Source organism: Arachis duranensis, chromosome 3, assembly GCF_000817695.3.
Source record: "Arachis duranensis cultivar V14167 chromosome 3, aradu.V14167.gnm2.J7QH, whole genome shotgun sequence".
Classification (NCBI taxonomy): Eukaryota; Viridiplantae; Streptophyta; class Magnoliopsida; order Fabales; family Fabaceae; genus Arachis; species Arachis duranensis.
Genome location: NC_029774.3, coordinates 127,806,369 through 127,830,310, shown reverse-complemented (window position 1 = coordinate 127,830,310; position 23,942 = coordinate 127,806,369). Strand labels below are relative to the sequence as shown.

Below are 23,942 nucleotides of genomic sequence, written 5' to 3'. Positions count from 1 at the left end.
TTGACTTATCTGGATTGATTGCACCACTCAACATTTATATGAGCACGATATTTTAACAATAAGAACTTATTGTGAGGAACAACATATCAATTATCCAACTGAATTCTAGATATCTCAATAGTGCGACCATCATTTCGCCGTTTGTAAACTAGATACCCATTCTGATCAATGGTGGTATGTTCAACAAATTTTTTAGGGAAGTGACGAATGCATTGTCCATTTTCCATGCAAGGTGAGTTTTTTCGTGCAGTTCAACATGACCCATGCATCATTAAATTCTTATTAATTGCTTTATAGTATTCTACATCTAGCACTGGATCTGGAATTTCAGCTGATATGATGGTGTCAATGTCCTCAGGAGTAGGATAGTTATGTCTTTGCACAAGAAACAATAATATATGTGCATGCGGTAATCCGTGCTTCTGGAATTCAATAGTATATATGATTGTAAAATAAAAAATAAAAAATATTGTTCTTATAAATAGAGAGATGTATAATATAAGTATAAATACTCTTGGTAAATATAAAGGTCAGCGATTTACCTACCATAGCCACGCCAAATAGTCTGTTCTTGTCTATGTCTTTAATGATCTTATCCAATTTAGCTTTGAATAGTCTACATACAACATCAGGTCTATCTTCTGGTCTAAGGTTATTTTCCTTGCAATACTGTTTAATTTCTTCCCATTGAGGATTACAAGTAACTGTTATAAATAAGTCCGGGTACCCAAGTGACCTACATATAGCCATCGTATCTTGGTAGTTTTGAATCATATATCGTAGACCTCATGTGAACGTTGCTGGTAGTATGATGCGTTTTCCCAGTGAAGAGGCTTCAGTTTCACCATTAAGCACTGCATCTTTTAAGCCTTTATAAATTTCAGCTCTGTACTGCTTTTGTTTTGAGTATACATATTTTAGTCTGGCAGCTTCAATCATTGAAAACGCATCAACCGAGAATTGTTGAAAGAGTCTTTTAGAATATAACAAAACACCTTCACGCCAAGGTTTGTGTTGAATTCTAAATGCAAAAAAATCTCTCATGCTAACAAATGACTCTTCATTGTTAGCATTTGGTTTTATATGATTCAAGAGAATTTTTTCTCTCCATCCATCTTTCCCGTACGAAAATAATAAAGGGTATTGTAATCTCAAGTATGATGGATTTAGTTCTGATATTCTTTGAAGTTCTCCTGATTTAGTTTCAATAATGATATCTCTCTCTTGTCTATTTGCATCAAAGTCTCCCACAACCAAACCTGCTATTTCATCAATTGATGGCAAGTTGTATCGTCTTCCATCTTTTCCTCTCTTTCCAATAAGTAGAAGGCGCACATCAGTAGACGGATTAGTTCTAAATACCTCCTGCACCATGCGAAATGTTTTTCAAGCACATTATGTGTATCAAGCATCTTTATAATGTCAGACACTATTTCTACGTTCCATTTATCAGTGTTGTTTCCAAAACTGTAAAACCAAAATTATGCATTAAAAGTAAATAAGGGATTGCAATAAAGGATTAAAATATACGAAAACAAATTTGTTTAAATTAGATTTTTAGTACTTGACAACAGAGGTCCGGTTGCTTATCTCATTTTGTGTGTCATATATGTAAAGTTGAGCAAATTTTGTAGTACTTCCTTCCGCTGGAAATAAACTTCCCATTAGATGATAATTTTGTCCATGTAGAATAAACGTTGGTGGCCCGTGACTATTGCTTCGAGATTTATGTATTTTTCCACCAAAGAAAGTGAAGGCAAACATACTATTATATGTGCGGGTGTTGTTCTGAAAATGAGTGGCTTTTGCACTGGTGCCAAAATAGAGATCTTCAAGTATTTGAGGTGGTTGCTGTAACATTGGTAATTCTACCTTTCCTTGACGACAACATAAACTAAATCTTGGATTTCTGGAATTGTAATGTTTATCCATCCGTTCTTTGTACCAAAATTTAGAACCACAATACTCGCATTGATATTCTGGATCTCCAACATCCAGATAACCTGTAGAATAAGCAATATAATGAATTGATTCTTTTGCATTATTTAAAAAGGTTTAATTACTCTGTTGTTTCTTATAGTTTTGCAAAATTTTTAGTTAGATCTTTACACTTTTTTTCTTTTTAATTGAGTCCTTACACCAATTTTTTTAATTAGGTCCCTATGTTTTTTTTCCTTTTATTTGGACCTCTGCACCAATTTTTTTGTTTTAGTTGGGTCCCTATACAATTAAATTAATTATTGTCAAGAGGGATCTAATTGGAAAAAAAAATTGGTGTAGGAATCAAATTAAAAGGAAAAAAATTATAGGGATCTAATTGAAAATTTTGCGAAACTATAAGGACCAACAGAGTATGAATAGAATATGAATATAGGAGTTAGAACCAGGGCATTTTGTTTGTAATTTTCTTTAACTTGAATTGAATGCCATTCGTCGATGAATCTTGGTATGATCTGTTTGAGTGTGAGAGAGAAAAAATTGAGAAATTGTTGAATGTTCTCTTATGACCAGTGAATTATACTCAACATTATGAAGTAGTTATTATAAATTCAATGCAACAGATGGTAAATTTGTTCCTTTATTATATGTAGTATATATGCTGTGTTCCTTGAAGAATTAAATTTTGAAAATCTGTAGGATAAGGTCAATCTCATCTAGTGTTGTTTCTTAAATTTAGGTGCATGAGAAAACAACTGACCGTGGCAAAGGATACCAGACGTGTGGACATACTTTGTTACCGTGTCTCCTTATGCCAAAGACTTCTTCAAGGGACTAAAATGTATCAAAAGCTTTATGAAATTGTTGATGAAGCAGTGAAGAAACTTGAACCTGACGTGCGTCCATTGACCAGCTCACCAGCAAAGATTGGTAGGGAGATTGTGAATAGGCTTTCATTTGGACCAGGGGTTCAGAAACTCTGGATCTGCTCTGGAATCTCTTGGTTCACTACTTTTGAAAAGGATCTCACATATATCACTTAATCTAACTACTCAAGTTGAGCAATTAACACCTAACGGTAAATAACGTCTACTTTTACCCTTTAGTAATTATGTTACCTCCACCAATTAGCCAAAATTATGTTTAGATGAACATTACTATGATATTTTTTTGCATAGTGAAGGTGTCAGCAGATTGTTATTGAATTTTACTTGACACTTCCAGATGTAAAAATGCTTGCTCCAAGCATGGTGAGGTTTGAAGACATCACTGCAACATCCCTTGCTATTATTTTGGGATATGAAAATCATGGAGAAAATATTTCTGGTTTCACCTTGTGGCATCGCAAAGCTGATGATGAGGACTACGCAGTGGACCCTACTTGCACTTTGCTTCTTCCAAATAGAAGGTTCAGTGTCAGAGATCTTATTCCTGCTATGGAATACACTTTCAAAGTTATTTCTAATGACTCGAGGGAGTCGGGCATGTGTGAAGTTCATATCTCAACAGAGCATGGTGATGATGAAGCCCCTAACTGCTCGGCAACGGAAAGAAGCCAGAGCCCAGTAATCAACTGCAGCAGCCTTCCCAATCCATCTTCAGTGGAAGATGAAACTAATAACAGCAATCCATATAGTGACCAGACTGATAATCGCTCAGAAAATTATCATAATTATTGCAAGGATTCTCATCAAGTTGCTACTGGAAATTTATCAAATGGTACTATTATCTGTTCCAATAATTATGATATATCTATTCTAGGTTGTTCGTTCTTGTTATAATTTTATTTTCAATTTTAACTACTACATTAGTAACTTAATTAGTAAGTAAAAGTGGTTTCCACTTTCTCTAAGTGTATTATATATATAATATTAAGTTCTTAATTTTAATTTCCATTTGCAACACATGCAGCCACAAGTTTAGTTGCTTAGCGAGTTCAATGTCCTCGATTTTGGTGTGATTTTGCTGAGGATCCATGTATGTTACTTAGGGTTTGAGAAGAAAGCATACATATTTATATACATATGTTTTTACCATGGCAATCAATTCTGATCTTTGACTATTTTGGCTGTGCTAAATTAAAGGTACCGTCCCTATTATCACTTAGCATGAATGTCTTTCTGGAGTATTTCTTAGAGGATTATCACTTAGCATTGTTAAGCTATTCTCTAAGCAGATATGTCAAATCTTGAATTCAGCTAATACCACATATCTGATGCTGCAGCTTTCACTTCTCAGGCCCAAACACACTTCATCTTTGTTTCCTCAGGTAAATTCTTTTAATGATGGACTTGTTTTGACTGTTCTTTGATGCATCCATTTCTATTTCTAAATAATGCTTGGTTGTTCACTATCTGTTTGAGAAAATGCCCAATTGCAAAACACCCTCATCTTGCTGTATGAAACTGTCTTTGTGTGCGCGCTCGCGTGTGAACTCGATTGTGATGTGCTCTGGTTGTTTGAATGACCTGCCTTTTTTGACCTTCCAAATGTGTTTTAATAGCTTTATCAGACATTGTTTATAAATGGGTGAAATGAAGAATGAACTCTAATGAAAATAGTTCCATTTCTTAAGTTTGAGTTTTCCAAGCTTGGCACCTATAAAAAATTTTATAATTTGTGCTTGATTTTCATTTATCCTACTTTACAATTTGGTCCCTTCTGGCAGATTTGTCCTATGTACAATTTGGCCCCTACTTTACAATTTTCCTTTGTTCTTCTACTGTACTCACTGTTGTAAGGAAATTCTGCCTTTCTGGAGTATTTTTTAGAGGATTATCACTTAGCATTGTTAAGCTATTCTCTAAGTAGGTATGTCAAATCTTGAATTTAGCTATTTCATCTTGAGGTTGAATGAAATTGTGTTTCATGTGTAGCACTGTGAAGCCAGCATAAATCAAAATTATTGACTTTGGATTAGTATGCACATGGAAAACCGCACTATCAGTATCCTAACCAATGAAATTTGTTGTTGAAACTTTTTTCCTCAAGGCTTTTCAATTTTAGTGTTTTCTTTCACTGCACTATCTCTTTTCTTATGCTGCTGCTTCTTGCTGCAGTGTGATAGTGATCCTTCTAAGAGAATACGATTATGAATTATGCTTTACAAGGGTTGAACTTAGTGATCTGCTTAGAGCTCTGTTAGCTGCAATTCTTCTATTCCATATGTCTTACTAATGAATCACCTGTAATTTTTCTATTGGTGATAAAGCCATCAGAAGAAAGGAAAATGTTGTTACTGATGATAAAGCTAACCAAGGCAAGCTTGTCTCTACTTAAATCCTCCTGCATATATACGATAGAATAATATTTGGTTTAATTACACTAGCGGTTCCAATATTTTTACTCAATTTTCAAATAAGTCCTACTCTTGATTTTGTGGTGTTAGCAAGGTAGACTCTTACTAAACTTGTGATTGATTTCTAATGTTTCAAATAACATTATTTTATATCTATTTCTATTTCAGGTCCAGGTGTACGTTTTGGAAATTGTAAAATCCGTTTTTTAATAAATTATGTGACAGGATGGACAGGATGGAGGCCAAAGAGGTGAGTTTGGTATGGGATTTCTTATATAAGCTTAGTGATCTGCTTAGAGCTCTGTTAGCTTTATCATTAGTAACCTCGAAATCCCTTTTCTTTTTTGCTTCTTTCTCACTTCTTCTTCTGTTTTCAGATCAAACTAACTTCAGGTGATTCATTCCTTCCCTTCTGTTCCCTTCCCTTTTTGTTTCTCTATTTCCTTGCTAATTCCAATTTGTTTGGTCCAATTCCCTAAATTCAATATTCCCCTTCCATGCAACTGGACTGTACTATGATAGTGTTTCTACCACCTAGGGAATTAGAATGCTTCTCACGCTTCCCTTTCTCTTAGCGTTTCGTCTTTGATTCTAGCTAATCGTTGTTTATGCTTCTTACAGGGTGCAGTAAGGTTTGATCTTCTTGTCTAATAATCACAACAATAGCGAAAAATGGTATGCTTTCTAGTGTAATATTGCCACAAAGGATATTTGTTAAGAGATATTTTGACCTGTTTTTCTAATGCAACCAGCATGAATGTCTATCTTCTATATATGTTGCAATGGAAACTATATTTTCCTTTAGGAGGTAATTGAAGCCCAATAATTCTGATATGAAAACACTTGATTTATGTGATGCTATTTTCAGCAAAAATATTTCTATTGACTGAATCTAATGTTATCATCCTTTCAACTCCAACCTTAATTGAGGCATAGAAGTACTTTACTTCTCTGAAATTTCTAAAGTTGAAATTTTTTCAACATTTTGAAGGTAATTCATATTGAGAAGTAGCGAAATAGCAACCTTTGCTACCATCTTCAATTTCAGGTAATCCCCTAAGTTGTGTTCCATTTTTTCCCTGTTTCTCATATCACTATTGAAAGTTGTTCATTTTTTATAACATTATTTTAATTTAGATTTGGAATATCTTAATAAGATTTCATATTTTTCATTATTGCATGTTTGAGTTATGAGAATTGAGAATTTCTTTAAATCACAAATTAGGTTTCATCTACAGCTGTTACTAAATGAAAATGTTGCAGGAAGCTAATGAAGAATCAAAAGCCGTTACAAAAGTATCTGCTATGAAAGGTATATTGCAATGTAAACTCCCCCTATATATTAGTCGAAAGCATCAGAGTCGAATTGGGTCATAATCCTAAGTGAGATTTTTTTTTGCATCAATATTGGCTATGTAAATATTCATGGTTCATATTGCATCAAATCAATAATTTTTAAATATATTGCCTTTTCCATTAGGACATTATGTGTGGCTGAAACTTAATACTCTATGATCACCGACGGAAATGCAACATCATTTTCAGCTATCAAGAAGAGGATGGAGAAGGATATTGATGAAGTTAGAAGGATTGAACATGGTGTCAAAACAAAAGTAGAAGCTGTAAACAGAGATGTAATGAGATGAAATAATGACTTGATCTTTTAGTAGATTTTCGTCCTGAAATTTCAAACATATGAGGAATTTTTATATGGTCTTGTTATTTGCATAATTTAGTATAGTTGAACAATACATTGAGTTAATGTTTTGAATTATAGTTGATGTATCAACATATTTTGATGTATGGTTGTTACTTATTATTATAGTTGATGTATCAATACACTTTGTTTATGTTTTGAATTATATTGACTTGCTTGTTTATAGTACTTCTCTTTTAGTTTGATAATACAATGAATTTGTTTATTTTTTGAAATATTATAAATATTCGAATACAAATTAGATAAAAAGTTGTATTTATTAAATTTATATTTATTTTGTATGAAAACAGGTTTATTTTGCAACGAAAAAATCTAAAAAAATTATTTTACCTTACTGACGAATTTACAGGCGAATTTTCTGTCTGTATTCAGAGTTTGGAATGGTTTTTCAAGGTTCTAATTATCGATGGAAAATTTGTTGCCAATTACCGACAAAAAAATCTGTAGAGAAATCTGTCTCTAGTTACAAACGAAAAATTCGTCGAAAATTTTGACGCTAAGGAGAATGGAGGAGAAAATTTACAGAGAAAAATCGGTTGGTAACTGGTGAAAATCTGTCGGTATTTTACCGACAGAAAAAATCCGTCGGTAAATAATTTTCGACGGAGCTTTTATAGAAAGATAAAATCCGTTGGTAATTTCATCAGTAACCAAAAATCCATCTGTAATATAGACCAAATCTATCTGTATTAAGCAATTTTCTAGTTGTGATCTTCTGTTGTAAATCCAACATATGGTTGACTATTGGAAATATTGATTGAAGGGAGAGTATCTAATATTGGTGTTTGGGTGATTAAGCTGTTATTTGCTTAATTGATTTCTTCTACTTGATTATTGGTAGTAATGTTGTTAAATATCAAAGAATGATAAGAGTTGTTCTAATTTTTTGGCATCCTAAAAAGGACAGTAGAGTCAATTTTACAATACTATCCACGTTTCTAATTAAGAGATAAAGTTAAAAAATTTAATTACCTTCCATAGTGATATGAATAGGTCATCGGAGATCTGAAAACTTTGCTTGAGATCTCCAACTAAATTCAGAATGTGAGTTAATAGAAAAAGACTCATTAATTTCTACTGATTGCCTAATTTCCGTGATGTTTCCTCGAGTTGAAAGTGTTCATTGAAAAGTTAAATGCAATTCACCTGAAATTATATTTGAGAAGAATTTTAAAACATCAATTAAAGTCTTATTAAGAGGAACAATAAAAATTTCCTTAAATATTATCTCTCATATTAAATAGTGTTGCAGAAATGCATATATATATTTTTTAGAATGTTATATAAAATGTAGACTTTTAAACATATCATCTAATTGAAAGACTTTTATCTTAAATGTTAAATTTAAAAAATTAAAGTGTATATAATTTTCAGATCTTTAACAGTATTATTTTTCATAAATACAAAATTTAATATATATATATATATAGAGAGAGAGAGGGAGAAAGAAAGAGAGAGAGAGGGGGAGGAGAGAGAGAGAGGAAGAGAGAGATAGCAAGTTTAGAAAATATTTAAATTGTGACTTACATAAATTATATTTCATCCAATAAATAATTTAATTTAGATGGAAAACTCGATAAAACTGTAATAACAACTATATAAAAACAATTTTCATACATATCTTTAAACTTAAAATATAAATTAGCTACTAATTGCAGTATTATATTTCAAAATATTTTTGTTAAATGTAGTTCAGTTTTTTAATTTTTAAAAAAGTTTTAATGGCATTATTAATTGTGTCAGATAGATTATTCATAATTTAAAAAAAGTTCATTTTGGTATTACTAAAATATATATACTCAACTAATTAGTTGGCTTAGCCAAAATGATTATTTAATTTGAACAAATTATGATTTTAATATATTGAATACAAAATTTTTATACAAATTTAAATTATTTATTATTTTTGATAGAGATAGTTAGGATAAATTTCACCATAAAATCAAATATAATATAAAAATAGTGAAAGTGTATTCATTGGTTAAAATTTTTTATTTTAAATAATTTTTTTAATTAGATATTAGTTGTCACTATTATTTTATTACAAAACAATAATATTTTCATATAGACTATAGAAGATAAAAATGTATAGGATAAAAAGAGATTTAATAAATTCATTAAAATATAAAATAAATGTCTAAATTCATCAAAATGTAAAATAAATGTCAAGACTCCGGTACCTGACAATAATAGTTTAATGTAAAAATTTTCGAAAGATACATGTTTTTTAAGTTTTAATGTTCAAATATTATAAACTTAAACATCTTAATGCAACACTTCCAATTTATATAGGAAATAAAGCACTAATTTTGTATAAACAATAAACAAATTTGTCCTTATTATATTAAAAATTAGTTGTGAGAATTCAATGGAGGAATAAAATTAAGAGTAACAATTATGATTATCTTTTTAAATTTTATTGTATTTTATAATATTTAATTTGAAAAATATTTGATATTTTTCGTTAAATTGTGAAAGAAATAAACAAACAGCATTAAATTGGATTTAATTACAGTATCTAAAGCATAAGCTAACTATGAAGTTTGAGTGATTCTGCATTAATAATTTTTCTGGAACAATGATTATTTTAACATATTAAGTAGATTTATATGCATTGTCATGCGAATAAGTAGCATATCTTGTTAGAAGCAATGCTAACTTAATCTAAATATTTATAATAATGGCAAACCAAAAAATAAGAGACAAAGATATCACTTATGTCTTTTGTAGCTGACTTGTTATACTAAGATTGACTTAGTCATTGGGCTATATAGAGAATATGTGTTTATATTGAACGAAGCTATAGATTTTATATTTTTTAAGACTTTTAAAAATTGTCTATAACACAAAGCTACAACAAAGAATTTAAATTTAAATGTAAGAAGTAACATACTTGATTGCATTTCAGATAGTGGTCCTCTGTCGATGGTGAACTCTGAGTTCTACATTTTTTTATAGGTGACGTATATCGTGTTTTTCCCTTACTTGTCCAATAATGAGAAATATTTTCTTTATGGTAATCGTTGAATGAAAAAAAGATTAGACAAAATAAATTTTTATATGAGTTCTAGAAAAGAATACGTGCATTGAGGTAGTGAAATTGTAAAATATTTATAATGAAAAATATTTGCTGACTAGCCTTTTTGTGCTCCATGATTTAGTCTCCTTTTTTTTCACATATTATAGCAGATCTAATCTTGTATTTTTTGACTCTTTCAAATTCATTGCATTTAGGTTAGATATAATCTATACATTTCAAGTCTCAAAAAAATTAAATAAAAATACTGAATCAATGGAATTCACATTGAGATAGTAAGAATGCATGCGGTCACCTATTGTTTTTTTTCAGTGTTCTTTGATAAAAATTTAATTTTTACACAAAGTGAACAGACAAAGATGGTTGTATAGTTCATTGTTTCAAGAAGGAAGTTCTTGTGAGGAGCAAGATGAAATTTTTCTTTTTTTGTTAACACACACAGTTATGAGCACATATTTTTTTCTTTCTTAATAATGACATGTTAACTTCAGACCTCCGACGGCTGGCCTCCAAATTTTTGGACAGTGAAAAAAGACTTCACATTTAGTTAGTAACATAATTAAATCACTACAAGTTAAATGTTTGAAGATTTCCGTTAAACTGTTTGTAAGAAGTAATATTTTATTTATAACATAGATACGTAGCCTGTGATTATTCTGATATCATATTTCTATTATTATATATTATTTTTTTTTGGTGACTTCTATTATTATATATTATGTTATATATAATAATATATATAGCAATTTTTATTAAAATATAAAGATTGAAAATATCGTTGTGTTGTCAAATTATTTCTGCATTCAGGGAGGTAATTAACAAAAGATGCGAAAAAGTTTTGTTAATATTTATAGTTTTATATTTAGATTCGAAATCAAATATCTAGTTTTATTAAAACTAGTTAGGTTATAATTTAATTAATTAAATCAATAATAGAGAGTAGTCATCTGATATATTATGTAAAATATTTTGAATAGAATGTTAGTACTAAGAAAGCTCTTTTATCATTAAATTGTGTCATCTATTTTAAATTAATGAAGTTTACTAAAAAAAAGTTTCTTATATTATAAATTTTAATTTTTTACTACTAAAAATATATCTAGCAATAATTTTAAATAGTTGAATTCTAAATTTGTCATAATTTTTTTTAAATTTAAAAATATAATAAATATGTTGTATGGATAAAAAATTAGTACCTTTTTTATTATATAAAAAAGAGTACTATTTTAGAATATATTAGTGTGTAAGAAAGAGTACTATATTAGAATACATTAGTATTAAAAATAGTGATTTTGCACCTGTTAGCTGTTTCAATAGGATCTTAATAATGTTATGACCATAATCATTGTTATTCTGATGATTAAGTGTCATATTACTTCCAACAATGCCATTGTTGTTGATGAGACCAAAGGAATTACTATTACTGTTAGGGAATTTCATCAAAGCATCATCAAAGCATGAGGTGCAGCATTAACAATGGGTTGAGATTGATGATGGAAATGATGAATTGATTATCACACTTTGATGACATAATAATGGGATCTGTTTTGGCATAGATAATGAAGAATAATATTGGTAATGAAGGGGTAGTGTTTGTGTAATTTGAGGAATGTTGGTGGAAGCTTGAACCCTCAATGGTGGATAGATGAATAACAAAAGAGGTGAAAAATTGCTTGAGGTAATTAACAAAAGATGTGAAAAAGTTACAATAAAAATTCGTTCTGTTATAATTTAATTAATTAAATCAATAATAGAGAGTAGTCATGCAATATATTTATTTATGCATCTATTTTTATTATATAGAATCATACTAAATTAATATCAAGATGAGTTTATATTAAATAGTTATTTTTTATTGTATCATGTAAAATATTTTGAATAGAATTCTAGTACTAAGAAAGATCTCTTAGTCATTAAATTATGTCATCTATTTTAAATTAACGAAGTTTACTAAAAAAATTTATATTATAAATTTTAATTTTTTACAACAAAAAATATATATATCTAACAATATCCTTAAATATTTGAATTCTAAATTTGTCATAATTATATTTTTTAAATTTAAAAATATAATACAATTTAGAATTATTTACTCCTAATCATTATTGGAACCTATTCAAATCTTAATACTTGATTGACAATTATCATTTTATTTTAGTATTATCAAGTGATGAGGTTGGAATATAGCCATCATTGAGGATATCAGCAATGCCACCACTTTCGCTGACTGAATTATTCATTTGATGATGATAATGATCAAGTGGGGCTGATGCTGATGATGATGAAGATGAATATGCATTGTAATCAACGAGAGGATCACTCCTACAGCCACCACTATCTCCCCTCATTCTCCCTTGAAAAGCAGCTCCATCCCAGGATTGAGGAGCCATCATCGGATAATTATAATTAGATTGTTGAATAATGTAACGACCATAATCATTATTATTCTGATGATTAAGTGTCATATTACTTCCAACAATGCCGTTGTTGATGTCAAAGGGATTACTATTACTATTAGGGGATTTCATCAAAGCATGAGGTACAGCACTAACAATGGGTTGAGACTGATGATGGAAACGATGATCACACTTTGATGCCATAATAACGGGATCATGTTTTGGCACAGAGTGTTTGTGTAATTTGAGGAATGTTGGTGGAAGCTTGAACCCTCAATGATGCACAAAGTTGCTTGTTAGCTTCTCTATTAACATTTATCTTCCCATCACTATTTGTTTGTTTAGTCTCCTCACTTTTCTTCTTAAGATGCATCCGATATTTCTGTAAATCAATAACAGAATAATTATATAGTGTTCAAATAAATTAGGGTTCAAATAAATAATGTAACATACACAATGCAAGTTTATTAATTATTTGCATTAGTAACGTACCTGGAGATGGCTTGCTACATTTTCCCTTCTCAAACCAGGGATATCCATCAATTCTAGAATTACATTTTCCCTTCTCAAACCAGGGATATCCATCAATTCTAGAATTTTTCTTGGCACAGCTTCTGAAAAATTGAAACTTGCATTATTAATAAGCAAAGAACCATGCACGTGAATTAAAAGAAAGAAGAAGAAAAAAGAATGGTCGTACTATCAATCCCTAGTTGGAGTATAGCATCGACGAACATTTGATGCCTTTCTGTGGTCCAAATAAAACGTGGCTTCTTGTTAGGAGTGTTGGGCTGAACATCATGATCATGATCGTCTCTTTCCGTTGATAAGCTCCTCTTCCTTCTATTAACTGTTCCTTTGCTTTCATCATCATCATAGCAAACTTCTTTCTGGGTTTTCTCCACCACATTCTGCCATATGTTCCTCAAATCTTGCTCGCTAAGAGGTTTAACTAAATTATAACAAGCCCCTTTCTTTTTCATACCCTCCATCACTGCACTTGATGACTCATCATCTGTTGCACACATCACTGCAACAACAACAACACCATAATCATGATTAATTAATATCCCTAATCATCAATAATTGATCATTCAAACAAGGTCGGTAGTCAAAGTTACTTACTTACGACAGGAATGTTGAATTCTTGGAGAACATGGTCAAGTAAGCGAGAACCATCATCCATTATCCCTGGCATATGAAAATCACATAGTACCACATCGAAACACCCACTACTCTCCCGAAGAAGATTCAAAGCATAAGAACCCTCGAAGCATGTGGTCACTGCATTTATTTGTGTATAGCATAAAGATTACTTTTTTTCGGGAAAGATCAAAACTTGAATTGTTTATAAATAAAGAAACCTTGTTACCTTGATAGTTGCATTGAAAAGCCATATCTTGAATAAGTCTTAAGTGTTCAAGATCATGATCAACGACCAGAAGCCTAAGAGCAGTGGTAGTGGAGAATTGATGATCAAGAATAAGCAGAGGCATAGAATTTGCATTCTGATCAGTGAGAGAATGCGGATTGTTGTTGGCGGCCATAGCAGAAAAAAGAGTGTAGAATAGAGAGTGCAGTGAACAAGTTTGGATTTAATCAATGGAAAGCAGAGAGAATGGTGAGATTGTTGTAACAGATTGGAATGGAAAACTTATAAATTTGAGTTGAAAAAAAGGTGACTGTGAAAGATGGAAGGAATATCAAATATGGGGAGCAAAGAAAGCAATCACTCACTTTGGATCAAAGCTAGGGCTACCTCACAATCAATGCTACTTCCACCCACCATAATTAATTCTTTCCAAAATTAACTTGATTGATTTTTAGACTAAATCCTAGCATATATTTTATAATTAATTATATGAAATTATGAATTAAACAATATTTTAATTGATATAAAAATCTCCTTTTATAAGATATTTCATTATATTATTTTTTAATTAAGAAAGTGAATAAATTTTAAAATAACTAGATTTAATGTCTTTTACATTTTTAAATCAAATCAAGTAGCTCTTGTTACATTCGTTACTTTTTTTTAAGATTTCAAATTTTATTGTGGAATTATATGAAAATTAGAAATATTCTTTCTTCTTTGAAAAACACTATTTTTCTTTTGTTAACAGATAAGTTTCTGTTTTTGTTTTTGTTTTTGTTTTCAAAATCAAAATTTAAAATTTTTTCCCTTAACCAAAGCCAAAAATAAATAAATTACAGGAATTAAAAGATATACAAAATTGTTAGCGGAGAATTAAATCTAACAGTCGATGAGTCACCAAAAAAAAATCTAACAGTCGATGAAAATTGCTTACAAATAATCCTTAACTACTAGACTATGATTAGGGCTCGGTGACAAATGGGTATATTTGCTTAAATGTGCACGCAGTCACAAAGTGTACGTGTCCTTCTTAATTCACCAGAAATAATTTTTTAAAATAAAACAAAAATCAAAATTTTATAAACTGAAATGTGAGTAGAAGTAAGGTGTTTTTTTTTTTAATTTAAATCGAAATTTTTTTGTTAAACCTGGATTAAACTAAAAAGAATAGATGAATGACAAAAGATAAGATAAAAATAACAACTCCACAATTCAATGTTTCACTCAAAATATTGAATTTCAACAATAAAAAGTATTCTAAATAAAAAACAAGCAGTGACATTCTTGCAAAATTCAATAAAATTCATAATAATTTATAAATATTCTAAACAACAAATAATATATATTTAATTTAGTGTGTCTTGCCTTACTAAAATCTAAGGATCAGACATGCGTATTAGACAGACTTTTTTTTCCTGCAAATTTAAATTTAATGTCGTATAATTTATTTTTTTTAGCGGGCTAAATGAATCAAATTGCTAGATAAATTTTAGGGTTAAGTATAATTTTGGCCTCTAAAATATAAGTTAAAATTTTATTTTTTCATACAAAATAATCCCTAAAATTTAAAATCGTATTTTTTTACTTAAATATTAAAATTTTGGATCAAGTTACTCGTAATTAAAAAATTATAAAAAAATAAAAAAAGAGAGTGATTCTGCTCTTACGAACGGAGAAGGGAAGAAGAAGAAAGGAAAAGAGAAGAAGAAGAAGCTGTTTACGATCCACTTCTTTCTCCGCTTCTGTTGCCATCTCCGTACAATTGTAGTCCCTAAGGTAAGGACGATTTTAAAACTAAGTTAAACTTTAGGGAAGATTTTGTATGCAAAACAATGTTGGGGACAAAAAAAAATTCGGCGTATACCTTAGGGATCAAAATCGTATTTAATCCTAAATTATAACTCCTAATTAACTATATGCATAGAGTGAACTACCAATTCGGTCTCTGTTCGTTTTTTAAAATAATAATGCGATCTCTTAAAATAAAAATGATCTATTTCGGTCCCTGGCCTTTATTTCTGTGACATAACTCCATTCTTTGGGGTATTTTTGTATCAACTCTGAATGAAAAACGCTGACGTGTCAAATTCAGAAATAGACAGAAAATTAATTGTCTCTAAATTTAAATTAGTTAGGAGTTTATTTGTCCTTATTCTTTAAATAATATATTTTTCAAATTACTTTTTTATTTATTATATTAATATTTTTTAATAAATTACTAAATATATCGTATAATAATAAGTACAAACTAATTAATAAATTATTTAAATTTAAAAATATTATTTATTATAAAACTAAATAAATAACTTTTAAATATAATTTTTAAATATATAAATAATAAACATTAAAATACGGTCAATATATTAATAATAATAACCCTATGGTATACTATTAGTATTATGATCTAAATAATTTTTACAATAAAATAAAAATTAATAAACACATTATTTTATATATAGTAAAAAAAAATTAATAATAGCAAATTTAATTTTTATCTCTTTAAACTAAATTAATAATTATATTTGATATCTTTACACTAAAATACACTATGAGTAACTAGACTACTAATATTAACTGAATAAAGGGCAAAACACATAAGTAAACCATAGCTAGGTCAATATTACATGAATCAGCCAAATCAAAATTTGGTTCATCAATCAACCAAAGGAGATTTCTATATAATTCGAACCAATTTGGTTCGAACTCAATCTCCATGTAATTCGAACCAATTAGGTTTGAATTACACCTTGTAAAGGTTTGCCAAATAATTCAAACCAATTAGGTTCGAACTTCTACATATAATTCGAACCAATTAGGTTTGAATTAGTGTGAAGAATTAGCCAGCAAGTAATTCGAACTAAGATGGTTCGAATTACTAAGAATTCGTTCCGCACAGCAATGTAAGTTACGAACATAGTTTCTGCATCATGGTTTAATAAAACTCGCAGAGTTATTTATTCCGGTGTGCATTAGACATACATTTTGTTTAAAACTGTGGAGAAAGAACATATTCATTAACTAAATTCCCATTCAAAGTACATCACACTGACGTTAACAAATTCTATCAGTCAGCAACTACAAGTAAGAAAACCGATAATAGTGGAATCTAAACGTGAAATTGAAACAACAAAAGTACCAAATCCACCAAAACACCTAATCATGCCCCCGTGTGTGCTCTGCTCCTCCGAGCTGTGGGCAACTTCGACGTGTGTGGCCCGGCTGCCGACAAAGCCCACACCTCTTTGGCCGGTTCGGATCTGCCTTGTCCATATTGGTCCGTATCCTAGTGGACCTCGGCTGACCCTCTCTCGCACTCCTCTTATTGGGGTCAGGGATGACAGTCGGCCCGTCATATGGTGGCCAGAAACCCTCCGGAATGGGAGGTGTGAAACCCATCCGATACACACTGAAGACCGAACTAAGACGATACACGTGGTGGACATAAGGCTCCCATGTAAGCCGTGAGTAGGCACAGCATGCCAGTGCGTGGGGACACGGAAAATGAAGAGCCTGGAAGTATCCACAGTCACATGTCTGAGATGCAAGCGAGAGTCTGTAGCTACCTAGTGAGAAAGAACCAGTCGGAGTTGTCTCTGCGACGGTGAACTCGGAGTTATCTCTGTCGTACACAGTAACGGTGAAGCACCTAGCCGTCTTCAAGTTGGCCTCTATACACTTCACCAAGTGCTGAGTAAATTGTTGTCTGGTTCCCATCTGCGCCTCAGCCTCTCTCCCTTTGCGAACAAAATAATTCGGCCAACCTTCCGTATGTTGCCTTCACTAGCGAGCACACAGGTAGGTTTCGTACACCCTTGAGGATCGAGTTCACACACTCAGATATATTCGTCGTCATGTGTCCAAATCTACACCCCTCATCACAATGCTGTGTCCACAATGAATACTCAATCCGGTTTGCCTAGTCACACATCGCCGGGTCTTCGGACCTAAGAATATCAAACCAGTAATGGAACTCGACCTCAGTCTTAGCGTACGCCGCATTCACAAGTAGCCTCCTTGCGTCTTTGCCCTTGAAGGTGAGGGCGAAATTTGCTGCAACATGTCGAATGCATAATGCCCGGTATGCAGACGGAGGTAACCAGCCTCCGTCAGGAGCCTCAAGCGCGGCCTTGATGCCGTTATGCCTGTCTGAGATAACCAGCAGACCCGGCTGCGGTGTCACATGCTGACGCAGGTGGGAGAGAAAAAAGGACCATGACTCAGCGTTCTCACCCTCGACTAATGCAAATGCAACAGGGAGTATGTTGGAGTTCCCGTCCTGTGCAATCGCAACAAGCAACGTTTCCCCATACTTACCATATAGATTGCTGACCAACCTAAAACTCTGTCAGACCTGCAGACCCTTCAGCATCTCTAGTGCCAAATCCAGCCGGCTGCCCAGGTACCCCCTCCTGCCTCATGGCAGCCAAGTCCAAAAAGAAAAAATGTGGAGGGTACTGCTGCGTGCCAGAGCTAGAACCACCGCCCGCCCCAGCAGGCTCACTTGCTCCAACATCATCGCCACTGTCATCAGCAATCATATCCGGCTCGGCATCATCCTCCTCTGGATCATCCAAGAATCTATCCCAACCCCATCCGGTACAAGACACTGTAAAGAGGTCCGCGGATATTCCCCTTCTCCGACCTTGTCGCCTACACTCCCGTTGTGATCAACAGCGAACGAAGGGGAGGCGACAGGTTAGAGGGGCGGCTCGTACGCAGGGACGGAGGAAGATGCCACGGCTGGTCTTGAGCTAAAACCGGCTACCGTGGCTAAAGTGGTGGTATTCCGGTTCGAACCCCCCGAGCTGGACACGGCGTCAACCAACTTTGCCAACAGTTCTGGTGTCCTCACCTCTGGAAACTGCCGGCAACAATGAAACATGACCTGCAAGTCATCATCACTCCCGATTGTGAAACAATCGTACTTTACGGTTTCCTGGAGCACCGTGATTGGAATTCGATAAAAAAACTTCTTAACCCGTTTCACACCTTCTAGACCAAGTTTCAGCAGTACAGAGTTAACAAGGTCCTCATACCTCGTCATAGGCCTTACGATAACACAGAGAGGATCCTTATCAGTGAACTTCACACCGGAACGAGTTTTTCTCTTAATGGATCCTCTGTGGTGAACCAACACTACGAAACTCTCCTCACTAGCCATCTTACCTCCTCTCTAATGATACCAACTCACGTTCAAACCATATAAATACAGCTCTGGTCCTCACTAATTTGAACCACCATAGTAGGTGTAAATCGAACCAAATTGGTTCGAATTACTTGGCAAATGTGTAAGTCGAACCTAATTGGTTCGAATTATTTGGCAAACCTTTACAAGGTGTAATTCGAACCTAATTGGTTCGAATTACATGGAGATTGAGTTCGAACCAAATTGGTTCGAATTATATAGAAATCTCCTTTGGTTGATTGATGAACCAATTTTTGATTTGGCTGATTCATGTAATATTGACCTAGCTATAGTTTACTTATGTGTTTTGCCCTGAAATAAATGAAGATTGTTTATAGACTCAACAAATTCAAAGCATCAATAATATTATTCATTTATTAATAATACATATTATGATAAAGATATAGATCAATAAATATTTATTAATATAAAAATAATGTAAATTAATTAAAATTTTACATATATTGTTTAAAGAGATAAAAAAATTAAATTTATTGTTACTTAAAAAAATTGAATAAATTAACATTTGTACACATGAAAGATACGAACACTCACAAATGTATCCATCAAACAAGAAAACTAATGTTGTACCCATAAAAGATAAACTCCGTATGACAAAAATATCTAAACCCTAATTTTTTTGTTGACTTTTTAATAAAATTCCTAAATTACCCTTCCCCTCTCTCTATCTCTTTTCTCTCCTTACACAGCCTCCACAATCCTCCTCTCAGCATATGTAGTAAAATCCTCATTGAGCCAGAAATGTTTGTTGGTCTTGAGTTGTTGGTGATAAAGTTATTAGTTCAAATGTGAACAAGTTCTTTATGAGCCACAACCTGATCATCATTATCATCTTCTTTAATCACAGTAAGAGTTAAGAACACCATCTTTGAATTTTCTATTTTGCCGTAAAAAAATTCGACGACAGCACCGAAAGATCAAATTTTTTCTAGTCGTATTTTTCAAAGAGTTTGTCTCCTTTCCTAATCATATCCTCTGATCCTTCGAACTCCTTTGCCATTGAGTCTAGTACCATCGAACTCTCCTCCGCGTAAAATTCTAGTCTTAGGTCCCAACCGCGAAGGCAAAGAGGTAACGAAGCACCAGTTACTCCATCACAAACTCTTTCACCACGCAGTTTTGGATGCATCGGTTCAAGTTCAATGAAGCAAAGGCAGCGGCGTTGTCGTCATGTGGTTTGCAGCCATGACTGTGGAGAGCTTGAAAGGGATGTTGAAGATAGCGGAGTAGCAAATCCTTCGAACAAGAGTGTCATAGGAGAGAAAGATAGAGCGCGCACGAATGACTTGGCACTGAGTATAGATGTAAGGGTGGATTTTGTTGCAGGTTTATGGAGGGAAGAGCCATTGGAATGCGGAGGAGGAAGGGGAGATAATGGAGAAGGTGAGGACGAAGGAAGAGAGGTTAAAAAAGCGTGAGAGTGAAGAGGGTGCCCTTGATGGGGTCAGAGGTGGTGGAGAAAAAGAAGGGGACGGATGGCTTCATTGGCATGAAGGGCAAAGCTGATGGTAATGAGCGAGTCTTGAGGAAGAAGGGGCTGAAGTGGGGGGTTTAGAGAGTGAAGAGTGCGGAGACGTGGATGGTAGAAGAGGAGACGTCGAAGTCCAGAGTTAAAGCTGTGTGAGTGGTGGCTGACTGAATTGACTCAATGAACGAGTAAGGATCAATAGGTGCCATTATTAAAGAGAGAGAGGGGGGTTGAAGATGAAGGCGAGTAATTTGGGAATGTTATTAAAAAGTCAACAAAAAATTAGAGTTCGAATATTTTTGTTATACGGAATATATCTTTTATCGGTACAACGTTAGTTTTCTTGTTTGATGGTATATTTGTCAGCGTTCGTATTTTTCATGGGTACAAATAATTATTTATTCCAGAAAAATTTTACTATATATCAAATCAATCTCGCTACGTAACCAATAAGAATTTTGACAACTCCTGCCAACTCTTGCTTATAGCTGTGTTTAATGAAAGTGTCTTTATGGATAGGTCTAATGAAAATATATTTTTTATGGCTGTGTCTAATCAAAATGTCTTTGTGGATGTGTCTTCTGGATATATCTCTTTATACACGTGTCTTTTAGTGGAAATGTCTTTGATATTAATTATTGTTGGCAATAAGTTAGCAGATAGTATATTGGTACCCAATACTTTTTCATATCAAATAATGTGTTCTTAATTTTTACTTTATTATAAAAATTATCTAGATCATAATACTAATAATATATCATATAGTTATTATTATTAATGTATTAATTATATTTTATTATTTATTATTTATATATCTAAAAATTATATTTAAAAAATATTTATTTAGTTTTGTAATAAATGATATTTTTAAATTTGAATAATTTATTAATTAGTTTGTACTTATTATACAATATATTTAATAATTTATTAAAAAAAGAATATTAATATAATGAATAAAAAAATAATTTAAAAAAATATTATTTAAAGAATAAGGACAAATAAACATTTAACTAATTTGAATTTAGAGACCATTAAATTTTTGTCTATTTCTAAACCTGACACATCAACATTTTTCATTTAAAGTTGATGAAAAAACATCCATAAAAAATGACATTATGTCATATAAATAGATGATAGAAATTGAAGTGAATCGTTTTTGTCTTAAAAAGTCATATTAGTATTCTAAAAAATAGACAAAAATTAAATTGCTAGTTCACTCATATACAAATAATTTTATGATCTTATAATATAATAGCTCGTTCTATTCTCAAAAGATAATGCTATTGAAATAATCTCGTCAAACATAATTAATTTCATAATAATTAGAAGTATAAATTAGTCGTTTTATTTATGAACGTCAATTCCAAATTATTGTTATAAAATTTTACAGATGTTAAAGAAATTGTTTTGATCGTCTAATTAAGTCCACCCCTTAGCTAATTGGTTACTTCGCTGATGGAGAATACAAACTTTTTTTCCGGCTTTTGAAGAGGAAATGGATAATTGGATATTGTTACTTTAATGTTACTTTTTTTTTTGTAAATTTATTCAATTATAAATGTAAAATATTCATATATGGAGTGATATAAAAAAATAAGAGTAGTATTATATTTTCTTTAAATAACGGGATAGAAATATCTAAAAAAATACAGATTACATATTCATTACTTTAAAAAATATTATTTCAACCACACTAGCAGAAAAATTAAGAGAAATTAAGAGAAATATATGGAGGTAGAAAAAAAATATATGATAATTATGCCATCTAAAATTAGTTTATTATCTAGACAAGAATTTGCTTTTTTAAATTCATGGTGGAAGTACTTCTAACTCTCCAATGCTTTAACGATTCTGAATGGTCAATACTAAAGGATCCGAGAAATAAATATTAATTGGTTGACTCTTGAATAAAATTCATATTGAACACAAGATATAGACCGAAACTTAACAAGTACCAGGTGTCCAAATTAGTATTTTAAGCAGTTAAAAATTTTCCATTATGATTCCTGAAAATGATTTCACATGCTGTTTTTTCATCTTTTATCAAAGAATAATCATTTGAATTTAAGTTTTGGACGAGATTTAGAAGACAACTAATATACATATTTTTCTATAAAATTATCAATCCTTCTTTTTATTCTAGACAGTTCAACGTAAACTTATCATTTTTTTTAAAGAAATCTGTCATTTTATAAATACGCATTTTGAAAAATTTTAATAAAATTCTTTGATGATATTAAAGTTTAGTTGGCTATCTTGTCCCTGCGTTTGCATTGGCAGCCGCTATGTCATTAATTTTTTTTTTAGTTTTTAACCTATAAAATACGGATATTTTGCTGAATTGTGCCAGACACATTTTAAACACGATATTTATCTGACACGCGTGTCTACAGTGTTCTAACGTATTTTAATAAAAAATAAAAAATAAATTTCAAAACGCTTGAACACACTTAAATATTATCACATGTCGTATTCAATCTTATTCTTAACGTGTATTCTTAAAATTAATTTAAAAATAATATATATTATTTGTTAAAATAAAAAATATTTTAAATACTTTATATAACTAAAAAAAACATTAAAAACCGTTAAAAAATTATTTTATGTATCTGCGTCCTGTATCATATCATGTCCCGTATCCCGTCCGTGCATCATAGCTTTTATCTAAATCAAATGAGTAAAGTACCATTTGTACCCATGAAAGTTGAAGACGCTGACAAATGTACCCACGAGAGAAGGAAACTACCAAATGTAACCATCAATCGTGACATTCGTGGGACGAAACTAACCAAGCCTTATTCCGGCGTTGACTCCGTTAGTAACTCATCTTCCGTGGCACTTCCCGGCGTGACATGACTTTGGGGGCTTCACAAGTGAAAATTATAAATACAATCACCTAAAAATATAATTGGATTTCGAAATTTAATTTTTTTTAAAAAAAGGAAAATTAGAATTGAACAGTTATCAGAGGTAAACCTCTTCGCGCGTTTCACAGAACAGAGGGTAGAGCCCTAAGGCTAAACTGTTCATCTTCTCCACTCACAGAAAATCTCCGGCCCTAACGATAATCTCCGTGGTCAAGAGAGGGTGGTTGTTGGTGTGGATCGTGTAAGCTCTTGGAGTTGCGTGGTGTCATCCATAGGTAAGCACTAAGCCTCGATTTCTCTGTCGTTGTTTTCTGGATTTTTGGTGCATGGTTGTGGGTATGAGGTTTTTATTAGGGTGTCTTTGTAGTGGCTATGATCTAGTTGTGAATTGGTTTTCTTTTGTGTATACATGTGTGTTTGCAAATGGCAACTATCCACATTACACTAGTCATTAGTCACAGAGAAAAATTTGAAAAGGGTGATGATGGGAAACTGGCATATGTTGGTGGAGAGAAAACAGAGATTGAAAGAGTGAATGTGGACACGCTTAATAAGTTCTTCATGAATGACTTAGTAAAGGACATAGGGTACAATGATGTGAGTGAGCTTTATTGGCTTGAACTTGGGAATGAGTTGGATG

General features: G+C 31.9%; 3 protein-coding genes, 1 long non-coding RNA gene and 2 pseudogenes across 5 annotated transcripts; 2 read left to right on the top strand and 4 right to left on the bottom strand.

Moving 5' to 3' along the window:
• Positions 1–786: 786 nt before the first annotated feature.
• On the bottom strand, positions 787–1,374 carry LOC107481408 (uncharacterized). The gene has a single exon (XM_016101684.1). The coding sequence runs from the start codon at positions 1,372–1,374 to the stop codon at positions 787–789; it is 588 nt and encodes a 195-aa protein (XP_015957170.1).
• A 1,307-nt stretch (positions 1,375–2,681) lies between these two features.
• On the top strand, positions 2,682–4,476 carry LOC127739719 (VIN3-like protein 2; annotated as a pseudogene).
• Positions 4,477–5,400: 924 nt separating this feature from the next.
• Positions 5,401–6,947, top strand: LOC107481448 (uncharacterized). Of its 2 annotated transcripts, XR_008007385.1 has the most exons (5): positions 5,401–5,486; positions 5,858–5,911; positions 6,228–6,284; positions 6,500–6,548; positions 6,717–6,947. It is a non-coding gene; the product is annotated as an uncharacterized LOC107481448 (long non-coding RNA). The 2 variants fall into 2 exon arrangements; XR_008007384.1 differs by lacking the exon at positions 5,401–5,486 and having other exon boundaries at positions 5,719–5,911.
• A 5,653-nt stretch (positions 6,948–12,600) lies between these two features.
• Positions 12,601–13,933, bottom strand: LOC107481409 (two-component response regulator ARR14-like). Its single transcript, XM_016101685.1, has 5 exons — positions 13,759–13,933; positions 13,512–13,670; positions 13,087–13,416; positions 12,879–13,000; positions 12,601–12,768 (listed from the first exon to the last, which is right to left on the bottom strand). Exons 1-5 carry the CDS (start codon positions 13,931–13,933, stop codon positions 12,601–12,603), a joined length of 954 nt encoding a protein of 317 aa, XP_015957171.1.
• Positions 13,934–16,914: 2,981 nt separating this feature from the next.
• Positions 16,915–17,475, bottom strand: LOC107481410 (uncharacterized). Its single transcript, XM_016101686.1, has one exon. The coding sequence runs from the start codon at positions 17,473–17,475 to the stop codon at positions 16,915–16,917; it is 561 nt and encodes a 186-aa protein (XP_015957172.1).
• A 2,134-nt stretch (positions 17,476–19,609) lies between these two features.
• LOC110278789 (leucine aminopeptidase-like) lies at positions 19,610–20,644 on the bottom strand (annotated as a pseudogene).
• Positions 20,645–23,942: the final 3,298 nt, after the last annotated feature.

What these genes read in the sequence shown, in the direction of transcription:
- LOC107481408 (XM_016101684.1), bottom strand. Translation starts at nt 1,374, where the DNA reads ATGGTGCAGGAGGTATTTAGAACTAATCCGTCTACTGATGTGCGCCTT.
- LOC107481409 (XM_016101685.1), bottom strand. Translation starts at nt 13,933, where the DNA reads ATGGCCGCCAACAACAATCCGCATTCTCTCACTGATCAGAATGCAAAT. An exon ending in TTTTCAATGCAACTATCAAG is followed by an intron (nt 13,671 to 13,758) that starts GTAACAAGGTTT and finishes AAATAAATGCAG; the next exon opens with TGACCACATGCTTCGAGGGT. An exon ending in ATGTAGCAAGCCATCTCCAG is followed by an intron (nt 12,769 to 12,878) that starts GTACGTTACTAA and finishes ATTGATTTACAG; the next exon opens with AAATATCGGATGCATCTTAA.
- LOC107481410 (XM_016101686.1), bottom strand. Translation starts at nt 17,475, where the DNA reads ATGGGAACCAGACAACAATTTACTCAGCACTTGGTGAAGTGTATAGAG.